The 14458-nt window shown below is 47.8% G+C and overlaps 1 protein-coding gene across 1 annotated transcript in view; it reads left to right on the top strand.

The window, feature by feature from the left end:
* Nucleotides 1-12423, top strand: part of NUSAP1 (nucleolar and spindle associated protein 1) — a 255458-nt gene extending 243035 nt beyond the window's left edge. Inside the window, exon 15 of the mRNA XM_069208796.1 lies at nucleotides 11981-12423. Coding sequence (XP_069064897.1) covers nucleotides 11981-12068 — 88 coding nt within the window. The 3' untranslated portion in view covers nucleotides 12069-12423. The remainder of the gene's footprint in view (nucleotides 1-11980) is intronic.
* Nucleotides 12424-14458: the final 2035 nt, after the last annotated feature.

Here is a 14458-nt window from a genome sequence, read left to right as displayed (position 1 = left end):
GAATCCATACCAATTCTTAGAGGTCCATAATTGTCAAATTTTCTTTTTTATGAATAACTTTAGTTCTGCCCAAATAAAATGTAAGAACTCTTATAACATCTAAGGAATGGAGCGTCCTTTCTTCTGGGGAAGAAGGATTACTTTAAAAAAAAAAAAAAAAAAAAAAAAAAAAGACATTGGCAGGTGACATTCCGGAGAACGTCATATGTTTATGACTTCAGTGAGGATACATATGATGCCTAGCTAGAATTACAAGTAACATTTCCTGCCGCAATTATAACTTTGATATGAACACCACTGCTGCACTTAAAGCCATTCAGAAATTATCAGTTTTCCAAATGGTATTACAGTAGTCTCATCTCTGTGGTTGACTCTGTGTGTTTTTTGGTTTTTTTCCAGACCACAGATTTCTCACCATAAGACTATCCTGAGGTGCCACACGACTCTAGATATTTTTGTAACTGTGATCCCTCGCGCTGGTAGGCTTTGTTGTGCAGTTTTGCAATGACTGTACCACTCTGAAAGTTAGAGTGAAGCCACATATAAAAGCGCCACTCATGCGCACCGACGTCCACGTTGTTTTTTTTTTCTGCAAACGTACTTGACCTGGATGCAGAGCTCTGCTCCCAACTTTGCCGATCTACTGACTTAAAACCGTTCTTAAGCAGTGTGCCAAGGATAATGTCCACACCAAAAACGACAGGCTGTGAACCATGCTGAGACTACAGGAAGCAGATGTTGGTCAGGAGTCTGCACAAGATGTTTGCATTGCTTGGGCTCTGGCCACAACTAGTCGTGCAACAAATGTGCCCTTATTCACCTCCATATATTTAACAATTAATGCCTCCTGAAAGAGTAATTTGAAACTTAGTTACCTTGAGGCAATTTGGGAGCAAGAGTTGAAGCAGTACAGTGCCGAACATAAGAAAAGATTTTGGTTGAAGCACAAAAACCTCTTCAAGTCATAAGTCTGCTCCCTGAGAAGTCCACTTCACGGTTGAAGTGTTACGCAAGTTCGAACTCTGATGGATAGAAGTACCTGTGGATTTCCCACCTTATGGATTCTCCCAATGGGCCAGCATTAAACGCAAATTTGTTCCTATCTCTTCATGTCAACGAGGACGTCACAATTGCACGGCTCTGCACATGACTCCATCTGTCATCGGGCCATAAGAAGTCCTTGCTGGTGTGCTGATGTCAGTTCCCTTTTTTCTGCGCATTCGACGCTAACGGTTTTTCTACCTCTCCGTAGTTTCTGAACTGTATTGAGGGAATTGTTTTGTAGCGCTACTATGTCTGCAACAAAGAAATCCAGTTTTAAACCTTGTAGCGAGGGCTGAGGCCACATGTCTGTGACAGATCCGCACAAAAATTGCCTCTGGTGTCTGTGCTCTTATCACAACAAGGCAGGTTGCTCATCCTGCCGGCGTATGAACCCACAAGCTCTGAAGGAAAGAGAGGCCAAGCTTTTCCTAGCAAAAGCTAAGAAGGAGAAAAGAGGTAGCTGAAGATCTAAGACACGGGATACTTTATCACACAGATCTTAGAGGTCTTATAAGAAGCGACGCCAACGGCATGAGTCACGATGCCGTTCACCCTGAGATCAGTCTCCGTCTCCTCCGATGGTTCCCTCTGGTGCACCTGCTGGTCCCACGGGTCAGTTGGCTTTCACACTGGGGTTGCCAGCGCTGTATAAGCAGGCCCCATTTGTACCCTTTTTACCAGCAACTCCTTGCGAGGGTACTGGCTCGATGCTGATGTTGTCACCACCTTTACCCCAGATGATGGCGCCAGCAGCGCCGACAGTCAATACCAGCGCCTGATGGATCCCGATCGTGGCGAAGTGTGGATTTGCCTCACTCCCCTCCTCCACCAGTGTTACCTTCTTCTTCGAAGCCTGCGTCTTCGATGTCGGCTAACTCTATTGACGCTGCATTTGAAGTCCAGGCTGAGGTCGAGAAGGGGGGCCTTGAGACTCTTGGAAGAGCAAGAGTATCAAGAACAGCAGCTATTAGAGGAAAGAGAAATCCTGGGGCCTTCAGGTGATTTCCAGGGCTTAAACTCTGCTAATGGGTTAGATACGTCCCCTGAGTGGGAGCTTTTATCCCCTGGAGGTGAACTTGCGGCAGAAGCGACTACTTACCATGGGGTGAGAAGGAAGGTGGCAGAATGTTTGGACTTGCCATTTCCTGCATTGGAATAAAAAGACCAATATTTTGATAGAGGTTTTGCATCCATAAGCATCCTCTTCTGAGCCCTTCCTCTCTTTCAGTGATGCCGCGACAGAGCCCATATTGGAGATATGGAGGAAACCAGTTACAACACCTGCAGGTTCTAAGACTGTAGCCAGAAGGTACAAGGTTGCTCCAGGTAATCAGCAGTTTTGTCTCAGCACCAGAGAGCTTGGTGGTGCAAGCTTCTTCTTTTGCAAGGTCAGCTCCGGGATCCCTACAACACCATCTGATAGGGAGTCGAAGCGTATGGAGCAGTCAGCTAAGAAGTGCTTCTCCTCAGGAAGCATGGCCTTAATGTCTAAATGCTACATGTGTACTGGGGAGATATATCTATGCCTTAATGGATACAGCAAAAGAAGCCATCCCAAAATTGCCACAAGATGTTCAGGGGCATTTTAGTCAACTGTTGCAGGACAGTCAAGCGGCCGCAAAGCAGGTAATTCAGTCAGCTCCGGACACTGCAGACTCAGTTGCTAGAGCCATGGGGACTTCTGTTGCGACTAGGAGGCATGCTTGGCTCAGAGGTTCTGTTTTTTCCTCTGATGTTCAGGACCTCCCTTTTGATGGTGCAAGACTGTTTGGGACTAAGGCGGACTCAGCCCTGGAAAGATTCAAGGATAGCAGGGCCACTGCAAAATCTTTGGGTCTTCAGGCTTCTTCTGCGCCCTTCAGATCTATCCGGAGATTCAGAGGGTTTGGCCGTGGGTCGTCCTTTCGTGGAAGGCAACAGTCCAATGTCCAGCAGCCTGCTAACCCTCTCTACATGTCCTATAAGGGGCAGTGGGAGAGTTAGAATGTAAAGAGCCACACAGCAGCCTTCTGCCTCATCCTCATCCTCTGGGGGAATCCAACCAGGGAAGCAGCCCTAGTTCTCACTCCATTTACCAGCATGTTGTACCCATAAGGGAAAGGCTGTTACATTTTCACCAAGAATGGGAGTTAATTATATCAGACTCTTCGGTGCTGAGCAAAGTGGGAAAAGGTTAGGCCCTTCCTTTTCAGGAGTTTCCTCCCTCCTTCCCTCCCCGTCATTCATTTTGCATGGAAGAGCATCTCCTGTTGCTTCAGCAGGAGATGCATTCCCTTTTGTTAAAAGGTGCAGTGGAGTTGGTTCTGGAGCAGGAAAAGGGTCAGGGATGTTATTCAAGGTATTTCCTTATTCCCAAGAAGGATGCTCGTTTAAGGCCTATCCTAGATCTGAGAATTTTGAATTGGTTCCTCAAATAGGAAAAGTTAAAAATGCTGACCCTAGCGCAGGTGCTTCTTGTGATGAACAAGGAAGACTGGGTGGTGGCTATCAACTTACAGGATGCTTATTTTCATATCCCTATTCTGAAGTCGCATAGAAGTATCTCCGGTTCATGGTAGGGTCTCAACACTACCAGTTTGCGGCCCTTCCTCTTTGTCTTACTTCCGCGCCTCGAGTCTTCACGAAGGTGATGGCAGTGGTTGCAGCAGACCTCAGAAGGTCGGGAATATCTGTATTCCCTTAACTGGACGATTAGCTGATCAAGGCTGGGTCCCCAGAACTCGTGCTGCACCATCTGCAGATGACAACCCAGTTGTTGTTCAACCTGGGTGATTATGCTAAATGTGCCCAAGTCTCACCTGAAGCCCTCTCAGCACTTCCTGTTCATAGGGGCAGTACTGGACACAACATTAAATCGAGCCTACCCTCCTCCACAGAGGATTTAGGACATTCAGGCGATGATTCTAATGTTTCAAAAGGGAGCGGTTGTTCCAGTCCTCAAGGTCCTACGTCTGCTCCGTCTATTTATGTTGGTCACTCATGCACGTTGGCACATGAGGGCTCTCGAGTGGTGCCTCCACAAGCAGTGGTTTCAATATAAAAGGGATCTCAAAGAGTTGATAACGATCTCCAGAGACGCTGTGGTGGATCTGCTATGGTGGACTATGGACTGCAATCTCTCTCAAGGAAGGCCATTTTGTCTTCCACCTCCGGTGACCACGGTCATAACGGATGTTCCCCCAAACCCCCCCTCCACCCCTCCTCCACACACCAACACACACACACACACACACACACCAGGGTTGGGTGCTCATCTGGGGGACCTGGAGATCAAAGGCCTTTGGTCTCCAGTAGAACAGATGTTTCACATCAATCTGTTAGAACTGTGGGCGATACATCTGGTTCTCAAGGCCTTCCTCCTGTCCATTTTTGGCCAGTCAGTACAAGTCTTGATAGACAACACTACAGCAATGTGGTACATCAACAGGCAGGTAGGAGTAGGGTCGTACCTTCTCTGCAGAGAGGCTCTGCGGCTCTGGCCCTGGGCGCAGGACCATCAGGTTTGCATAGTAGTGAACCATGTGGCCGGAGTTGTCAATGTACATGTGGACAGTCTCAGTTGGCACTTCTCGACCGATCACAAGTGGCGTCTCCGTCAGGACGTGGTTCTTCACGTCTTGCGGATGTGGAGAGTTCCTCAAATAGACCTGTTTGCCACTCATTAGAAGGCACACTGCTCTTTGTTCTGCATCCTCCAGTATTCGTTGCAGGGGGGCTTTGGGGGATTCATTTCAGCTGTCCTGGTGCCACCAACAGCTTTACGTGTTTCATCCCATACCCTTGATTCCTCAAGTTCGGAGGAAGATTTGCCAAGACCGGGCTTAAGTCATATTAATGGCTGCGGATTGGTCCAGAAGGGTGTGGTATACAGACCTCCTTCAACTCACGGTGCCTTCTGTCTCCCTCACAGGGTGGACCTCCACTCGCAGTCACAGGGGCAGGTTCTACACCCTTACCTCCAGAGCCTTCACCCACATGCTTGGAGATTGAACAGGGTAATCTGAGTTATTTTTCTCTCCCTCCAGAAGTGGTGGATGTTATCTTATTGGGCAGGCGACACTCCACCAAGATTGTTTTTGCCGGTAGATAGACGTAATTTGTTACTTGGTGTGGAGAGAGATAAATTGATCACTTAAAGGCCCGTTTATCTGATATTTTGCTTTTTGCACTTTCCTTGGCACAGAAGGGTTGTGCAGTTGCGACATTGAAAGGCTATTTATCAGTGCTGTCTTCTTTTCTTTGCCTTCCTGATCAGCCTTCCTTATTTAAGCCCTCTATAGTCCTTAGGTTCCTTAAAGGGTTAACTAACAAGTTTCCTCCCACTCCATTTGTAATGCCTCATTCTTTGCATAAAGATTTGTTATTCACTAGCAAAGAAGGTTCCCCAGACAGCATTAGAGCCCATTCCACCAGGGCTAAGTCTGCCATTTCGGCTTTGGCTAGAGGTGTACTGGTTGCTGATATTTGTAAGGCAGCAACTTGGGCTTCCGTCCACACTTTCGCAAAGCATGACTCTGAATTTAGGAGGGATGGCCATTTTGACCGTTCTGTTTCGCAGGACGTCTTGGTTTGAACAGTCGGGCACCCACCTCTGAGTATGGGACTGCTTTGGGATTCTATTCATAAAGTGAGGAATCCTCAGGTAGTTGTATCCATCAGAAGAACAAGTTACTTACCTTCGATAACGCCTTTTCTGGTGGATACACTAGCTACCTGTGGATTCCTCACAGTCCCACCCACCTCCCTGTTGGCTGTCTGGTCATACCAAGAGTACTGTTAAAGTTATAGATGGTATGTATATTTGTATATATATTTGATTTTTATATATATATATTTATATAGATACCTGTTTGCCTCTAAGGCACTGTAAAAAAAAAAAAAAAAAAAAAGAAATGGTGAAACTGACGTCAGCACGTTGGAGAGGACAACTTATGGCTCTGATGTCAGATGGAGTTGCGTGCGGGGCCATTCAATTGGGACGTCCTCGTCGACGTGAGGAGCTAGGAAAAAATTTCCATTGAATGCTGGAGCATTGGGAGAATTCATAAGGTGAGGAATCCACAGGTAGCTACTGTATCCACCAGAAAAAGCGTTACCGAAGGTAAGTAACTTGTTCGTCTAGACGTGAGTGGAAGAAAGCTAAGCGGCACACAGATGTGAGTGCTTCCAGATAAAGATCACATTGCCCCAGGTGTCACCCAAATCTGACCCCGCCCAGTACCTGGTCTTGGAGCACTCTAATTTCTCAGGTCGTTTTCGACTGCCTTAAAAGAAGTCATGCTGCAGATCTTCAGTGCAATTCCGACTCCCTCTGGTGTGCCTCTGGGCCCCACTGACCTGCAGTGCTCTCCAGCTGGACTTCAACCAACCGGTCTGACTCCAAAGCAGTTGCCCCTCTCGGCAGCTGCTACCAGACCCACTTCGACTCTGGTCCTGACCTTTACACAAGTACTAGGGTCTTCACCAGTTCCTTCTGTACCAACTCCAATACTGACTATTCCACCTCACAATCGAATCTGCATACTAGTCTCTTGACCAAAACCAACATCAGGCCATTTCAGGGGTAAGTTGCCACTTCGAAATTGCAAAGGCACATTAAGCTGTTATGAATCCTGACTCTAATCCACACCTCTGCCACTGTGTCAGTACTATCAAAGCCTTAAGGCTTTCTTCAACTCTGACCTGGTGTAAGGCACCTGATGACACGGATCAACAATGTAATTCCCCCTTATAATGACAGTCTTGTATTTAGACCTCCAGAATGCCAGTGGGCTAGACACATCCTCTGAAATGGAGATAGAATTGCCATCTGGCTACCAAACGAAAAAAGTGCTACATCTGCAGTGGTCGTTTGCAGGACAGCTGACACTCGAATTGCAATTGGCCATTATTGAGACAAAGGAAAATGTGTTCACTAATATTCTTCAACCAGGGCCATCTTCTTCTGAGCCATTCCTGCCTGTCAGTGAAACCAATACTGATACACTTATGGTAACTCAGTCCAAGTCATGCTCATGCCCTCTAGTCCGTCGACTTCTGACTAAGTGACACAGGCTTTCAAAACAAACACCCTAGTTCTTCAATCTCACCCGAGCCATCAATATGATCAGTAAGCAGAAATTCAGGATGTTATCTTTGCACTAGATTTATTCCATGGTCATGAAAGGGAGACAGGATACGCACAGTGGCATTATAAGATGCCTACCGTCACATTTGAGTAGCTTGAAACCATAAAGCTGCTGAGGTGCACAACAGTCAACTCTCGCAGGACGCATATCTTCCTTTCCATCTGAAATCTATACCTCATACCTTTTCAGAATGCCTGCCAGTAGTTGAAGGTCATCTCCACAAACCCAGATATTTACATCAATTCCTATTGCAATGCGTGGTTGATAGAAACCCATATAGCAGAAATTACATTTAAAAATGTCAACCACTATTGCATGGTATGGGCCATCTGATAGAGACTTCCAGCTGCAGATTCCTTACCTTTGAATCATCCCCAGGTGTCAGACAAAATACTTTTTGTGAGCAATACCCCTGCGCGCCAGTAGGTGGTGTCGATCGACTCTATTACCTGCGCCAGAAGTAACATTGCTGTGCCTATGCGGGCACCAACTAGGCGTGCCGACATCAGTGCTTTTCTTTCCGTGCCAGAACCTGCGCTGAAGCAGAGAACAGCTACCCCTGAGTCATTTTTTGACTGATGTTTTTCGACGTTTTTTGACTATTTTTGAGGTTTTCCTCTTAGTATCGAGGATGTCATCCAGAAAGACTGGATTAAAGCCCTGCTGAGCCTGTCATCGGCCGATGTCCGTGACAGATCCACACCTTGTGTGTCTTTGGTGCCTAGAGCGCAACCCCAACCCAAAGTCGTGCTCCGATTGCCAGGCCATGCATCCAAAGGCTTTGAGGGAGTGTTTTCTAAAGCTGATGACAGCCTGGGACACAACTCTATGCAGGGTGAGGGGAAGGTCCTCGGACCAGTCGTGGAGTCCGAAGTAGTCATCGTCCCACAACAATCCCTTGGTGCAGTCGGGTCAGTCAAGTCACAAAAAGAAGAGCAAGAAGTCAAAATGGGCTTCGGCGTCTCCTTAATCATTGGCCAATGTGATGAGGGAGCGTCTGCATTATAGGCCTTATTCTTTGAATCTGGCCCACCTCCTTACCTCCCTGACTTTACGGGAGCCGGAGCAAACCCTGCCCAACTCACAGTTCAATAAAGCCATGCTCCTCATTTTTGGGTAGTCTGACCCTGTCTGTGGAGAAGTGTGGCTCAATGGTTAGAGCAGCAGACCCTGAAGCAGAGATCTGGCTCAAGACCAGGGTTCATGTCCTGCTTCGGCAGGTCTTGGGCTCAATTCCCCTTGACCAGATAATTCTCGCCTCGGTGCCTAATCTAATTCATGGGTCCCACTCTGCAACTCTGGGCAATAGCTTGCTTAATCTCCACAACGGCCCCAACAGCGCTTGGATGCCTGGCTTCACCGTGGGGGTGCTCAGGAGTGGGCGCCTCACAGGGAAAAGCCAGGAGGGGTTCCATAGCGGTATGAGTACAGCGCCTTGAGACCCTAACGGGTGAGTAGTGCGCTATACAAGTGCTAATTTACATTTTTACATTTTCTGTGTGCCTTCGGGCCCCACAGAGTCAGAAGTGGCCCCATTGGGTTCTATGCCAGTCACTGCATGGTTGGGCCCTTAAGGATCCAGTCCTGGATCCGCCGCCTGTCCACATGACGGTGCCATCCCCATCGTCCTCCCCCACAGAACTGTATGGGCGTCGTCCGACTCGGACAGAAGCTTTGACTCCTAGATTGGATCCTGAGCCTTAATCTCTTGGGCTAGGCTTCCGGGAGGGGTTGCTGGACCCTTTAGAATACCAGCATACGCAGAAGAAATGGTCTGGCCTGAGGATCTGGATAAAGCCAGTAGATTGGATAAATCTCCAGATATTGGTATGCTTTCTCCCTCTACTGTGGCAATGAAGGAGGAGCTTCCTACACAGCGGTGGTGAGCAGGGGTCCTAGATCTTTAACTACCCTCAGTTGCAGTCAAGACTATATCTTGACAGGTGCTACAGCCGGGACTTTCTACATCTGAACCCTTACTCACGTTCAGTGATGCAGTCACAGACATCTTTTTGGGTAACTGGTCCAAACTCGGAACAGGGGCGCCTGTGAGTAAGGTGATTGGCTATTGCCATCGCCCTCTTCCCGGGAGCCCAACCTTCCTCACTCAACACTCTACCCCTGAGAGCTGAGTAGTCCAATCCTCAACTTCCCACACCACTTTTCCTACTGCTCACCGGATAGGGAATTCAAGAGGCTGGATTAATTTGGAAGAAGTTTACTTCCACCAGCCTGGCATTGTGGTCCATGAACACTAGATGCCTTTTGTGCTGTTATTCCCACACCCTGTGGGACAAGGTTTCACAAGTGCTGCCACAGATTTGGAGGAGGCCCGGACCGCACTTGCTCTGTCTATTCCCGATGGAAGGGATGCAGCAAAGTTCACAATTTGTGGCGTACTTGACACAACCAAATCGCCAAGCAGAGCGGTTTCTGCAGCAGTGGCCCTGAGGCACCACACCTGGCTGAGGACGTCTAGCGTTTTGGGGGATGTCCAGGATTCTTTGACGTGCCTTTTGATGGCACCCATCTCTTGGGAGACTAGGCAAACTGCGCTCAAGTGCTTCAAGGATTCTCATGCTACGGCCAGATCCTGTCTGCCTTTTGTGTCTACAGAGGGGGTTACCAACTGCGCCAAATTCCCATCCAGCCACTTTGCTGCACATGCTGCCCAGCCTCTGTGCGGCCGGGGGCATACAACCCACTGACCTCATGGGTCAGGTGCCCAACGGTCTGGTCAGTCACCTCATCTGCTACCTGACTGAAGCTGCTGGGCCTCATGGCCTTTCCTGCATCCTGCTGGTGACACATGCCAGATGGCATATGCAGGTTCTGCAGTGGGACCCAAAGTTCCAGTGTGTTCAGCATCTTGGAGGGAACTGCAAAAGATTTGCAGTGGTGGTTAACAAACTACGAATGGGCCAGATGCAGACCCCTCTCCAACCAGATCTAACAGTAGTGAAAGACGTGTCACTCCTGGGCTGGGGTAGACATCTGGGAGAGGTGGAAATCAGAGGCATCTTAGTCTCCAGCGGAAGCGGGACTCCATATCCACATGCTGGATCTCCATGTAATCAGACCAGCATTAAAGCCTTTTTTCCCCTCTATTAATGGAAAGATGGTGCAGGTGTTCACAAGCAACACCATGTGGTACTGTAACAAGCAGATCCGTGTCATGGATCCTTCATCAAGAGGATCCATTCCTTTGGACATGGCTGGAACAGCATGGCATAACCCTGGTGCTTCAGCATTTGGTGGGTTCTCAACGCCAGAGCGGACAAACTCAGCTGAAAATGCCTAGCGGATCACGAACTGTGTCTTCATCTGGTGGTGGCGCAAGGTCTGTTTAAGCAGTTGGGAGAGCCTTGCTTAGATCTGTTTGCCTCCACCGGGAACATGCAATGTCAGCAGTTTTGTGCAGCAGCAATTGCTCTGAGATGCTTTTTGACCCAAAAAGAGCATTGACATTCTACTTTGATCATATGAAAGACTTTTGGGTGAATGACCAACTCTTTGTTAGGGTATCTGTGTACAAAGAAAGGTTGGGCAGTGCAGAAGTGGACCATCTCCAGATGAGTCATGCTCTTCTTTAAAATGTGCTACACATTGGCCAAAAAGCAACCCCCTGATGGTTTGCACACTCATTCGATCCAAGCTAAAGTTGCAACCACTGCGATAGCACGCAGAGTTCCAGTCCTGGACATCCGTCAGGTAAGAACATAGGTATCACTACTGCCTGGATAGTCAGGTCTGTGGGGAAGGGCACTTTGCCTGTTCGCTCCTGCAGGATTTTAGTTTGAAATTGGTTTGTAGACCAACCTCCGGGGATGGTATTGCTTGGGTATCTATTCAAAGGTAAAGGATCTGCAGCTAGAAGTCTCTATCAGATTGGCAAGTTACTTACCTTCGGTAAGGCCTTATCTGGCAGAGACTATATCTAGCTGCAGATTCTTTACTGACTCACCCATCGTCCCCACACTGCAAACTGATTTCTAGGGGCAAGGACTCCCCTTTCAAGTTCTTAGTTTTGACACACTGGTAGTTGGTGTTCTTCATGGCTCTGTGCTTCTGGTGAGAAAAGTTATGAAAAGAAACTGACGTCAGTGTGCCTGGGTGGCACCTATATAGAAATCGTAGCGCCATTTCCAGCGCGGACAACGGATGCGGAGCTGATTGACGCCACATACTGGTGCACAATGGTACTGCTCACAAAAATCTTCTGTATCCATTCTGGCACCTGGAAAGAAGTCAGAGGTAAGGAATCTGTAGCTACATACCGTCTCTACCAGATGAGGCGTTACAGAAGGTAAGTAACATGTCCAATAGTATGCAGCAGTCTTCAGACACTGTTTTAATCTCTTTTCACAACATTTTTACAGAGTACTGTTGCTTTTGTTTGGCCGCAATATAAGTTTTTGCCATTTCATTTATTGTATATAATTTTAGGTTCGTACCTAGGCTACTAAAAGGACTAAATGGTGGCAATTACTGCCATTGGTAAGAAGCTGGGTCGTTGTGATGTCACTCGAATCCAAGAGACTAAAGGGCCTTTTTACATTGACCTCTAGGTGTGACAGTTCACATGGTGATGCAAGCGTTACATGTACTGTGTCAGATTCCTATTTAGAAGTAGAAAGGTTGCTGGCAAGTTGGGAAATGAGACTAAAGAGAATGTACATTTAGGTCTATATGATCATCAGTAGGCCTTCAGCTTTACAACGTACCTAATTTATTGAAAAATGTAATGTTTATAAGAGCGGCACTTATTAATTAAGGCATCACTAACAAAGTGATTTTGCTTTCTGCAGAGAGGCAAGACGTGAAGAGCATGTGAAGGGAAGGAAAGCTAAAAAGGATGAAGTGATGGGTACCCGTAGAGGAATAATCACAACCTAACGTTTTGTGACCCGATCACATGTACAGTGTGTGCTTAATTGGTACTGCTTGTAAATATTTTATTGTCTTGAGTACTGTCCCTTTGTGTCACTTAATAAAATGCTTTTCTTAACCTGAGAAATACGTAGAATGAACAGGTAGATCTTAAACAAGTGATGTGTTTTAAGAACTCTTATAGTCTTAACATTGTTTAAAAAAAACGAATACTGCTTTTTGCCTATAAATATTTTGGAATGTAAATCATATTTGTCCTTGGACTGATGTCATTTTTACCAAAAGGCTGTGTGTAATTTGATCCAGCAGATAAAATATTATTATTTTGTATACTGTTAATAAACAGTTTTTCATATTTAAACATGTGTATGAGAAATATGTTCTAGAACAATTTAGATGTACATTTCACTGTCTTTTTCGTGGAATCGTTAATACGACGGCGCATTTCATCTCTACTTAGGTCTGGCCTTTGAATCAGTTGTAGCAGTCAGGCACAGCAAAACAATCTAAATACAGAGTGGTTTTGGGTCAGTGATCTTTACTCATTGGTCTGTTCAGGTGACATTAACATGTTGCTTCCTCTCACCAAAGCTTTGAGGCAGTGGTATGGGAAGCCGTTCATGTCAAAATTACAGTTTCCCATATAGGACCCGTCCTGAAGTGCATACCGTGCTGCAAAATGAATATGACACACTAGAATGAAAGTACTCTGGGGGTCATTACAACATTGGCGGTAAAAGCCGCTTACCGCCGTGCAGAAGACCGCCAACACACGGCCGCGGAATTCCGCCACAGCTATTACGACCCACATCTCGAAATCCGACAAAATCCAGACACCCACACAAGTCTGCCACACCAAAGGTCAGTGATAAACTGGCGGGAAAAAAAACTCCACCGTCACGCCAACAGAAATACGCCCAAACTATCACGACCCACGAATCCACGCGGTGGTCTTTCAACCGCAGTATTCCATTGGTGGTACATACCGCCGCGCTCAAAATACACACACATTTACAAAACACAACCACATTGGACAATTCGAAATACACACACCTGATGCACATACACACACTACTCCCACACACCCAATACAATATAAAACACACACCCACATCACCCACAAACCCCTACGACAAAAACACAGAAAGAAGGCCAGAGAGAGACACTACAAACTACTACCAAGCATCCACAGGCACACCAGACCATCACCCACACTACTTCCACGCCCAAAACACCACACACCACTACATATCACCACACTTATCACCACATACACCACATCACCTACACCACCCCACGGCACGGCAAAGACACCCCAGGTTCTCGGAGGAGCTCAAGGTCGTGGTGGAGGAAATCGTCCGGGTAGAGCCCCAGCTATTTGGAGCACAGGTGCAGCACACCTCAATTGCAAGGAAGATGGAGCTATGGCGAAGAATAGTCGACAGGGTCAACGCAGTGGGACAGCACCCAAGAAATCCGGACGACATCAGGAAGAGGTGGAACGACCTACGGGGGAAAGTGCGTTCCGTGGTCTCAAGACACAACATCACGGTACAGCGGACTGGTGGCGGTCCCCCACATCCTCCCCCACAACTAACAACATGGGAGGAGCAGGTCTTGGCGATTCTGCGTCCTGAGGGCCTCGCAGGAGTCGGTGGAGGAATGGACTCTGGTAAGTCAAATCTTAACTATCATATCCCCCACCCTACATGCATGCTATCACAGACCCCCACCCTCGCCCCCTCCCCTATTACTCCAACTCCTCACAAATGTACTAATAACACAAACCACACATCCCAACACCAAGCCCTGCATGACACAACAAAGCATGGACACCCATCACTAAAGCATGCCCACTGCACATACCCATAACACCCCCTCAACCATCATCACACAAGCCCCCACACAGGAATGCTAGCACTGGGGTACACAGTCACCCACCCATTGCACACCATGACACACACAGATGCAATAATCATGCTTTTACACCCCTGCAGGACCCCTACCCAACGTCACCAGACAGGAGGGTCCAGACATCTCCACCCCACCCACAGAAGAGGCCCACAGTGATGACAGCAGCTCTGTCCAACTGGATCAGATGACCAGCCCGGACCATCGTGGGCCTCGGGACAGTCTGTTCCCCACACCCAGTCACAGGCCGCCACAGAGCTTCCACCCTCTGGTAACACCAGCACAGCACAGCACCCATCCAGCGGGCCCATACCTCTGTCCCCAGGACACGTCAATCAGCTGTGTCCACCACTACAGGGAACCCAGGATAACCCACCACACCAACAACAGGGACCTGGGGCAGTGGTAGTGGGCACATGGTCCAGGGGACGGAGGCCCAGGAACACAGGAGAACTGGGAGGGCTGCTGTGCGACAGGGGGCAGAC

Source organism: Pleurodeles waltl, chromosome 9 (genome assembly GCF_031143425.1).
Source record: "Pleurodeles waltl isolate 20211129_DDA chromosome 9, aPleWal1.hap1.20221129, whole genome shotgun sequence".
NCBI lineage: Eukaryota > Metazoa > Chordata > Amphibia > Caudata > Salamandridae > Pleurodeles > Pleurodeles waltl.
This window is presented reverse-complemented; position numbering and strand designations above follow the sequence as displayed.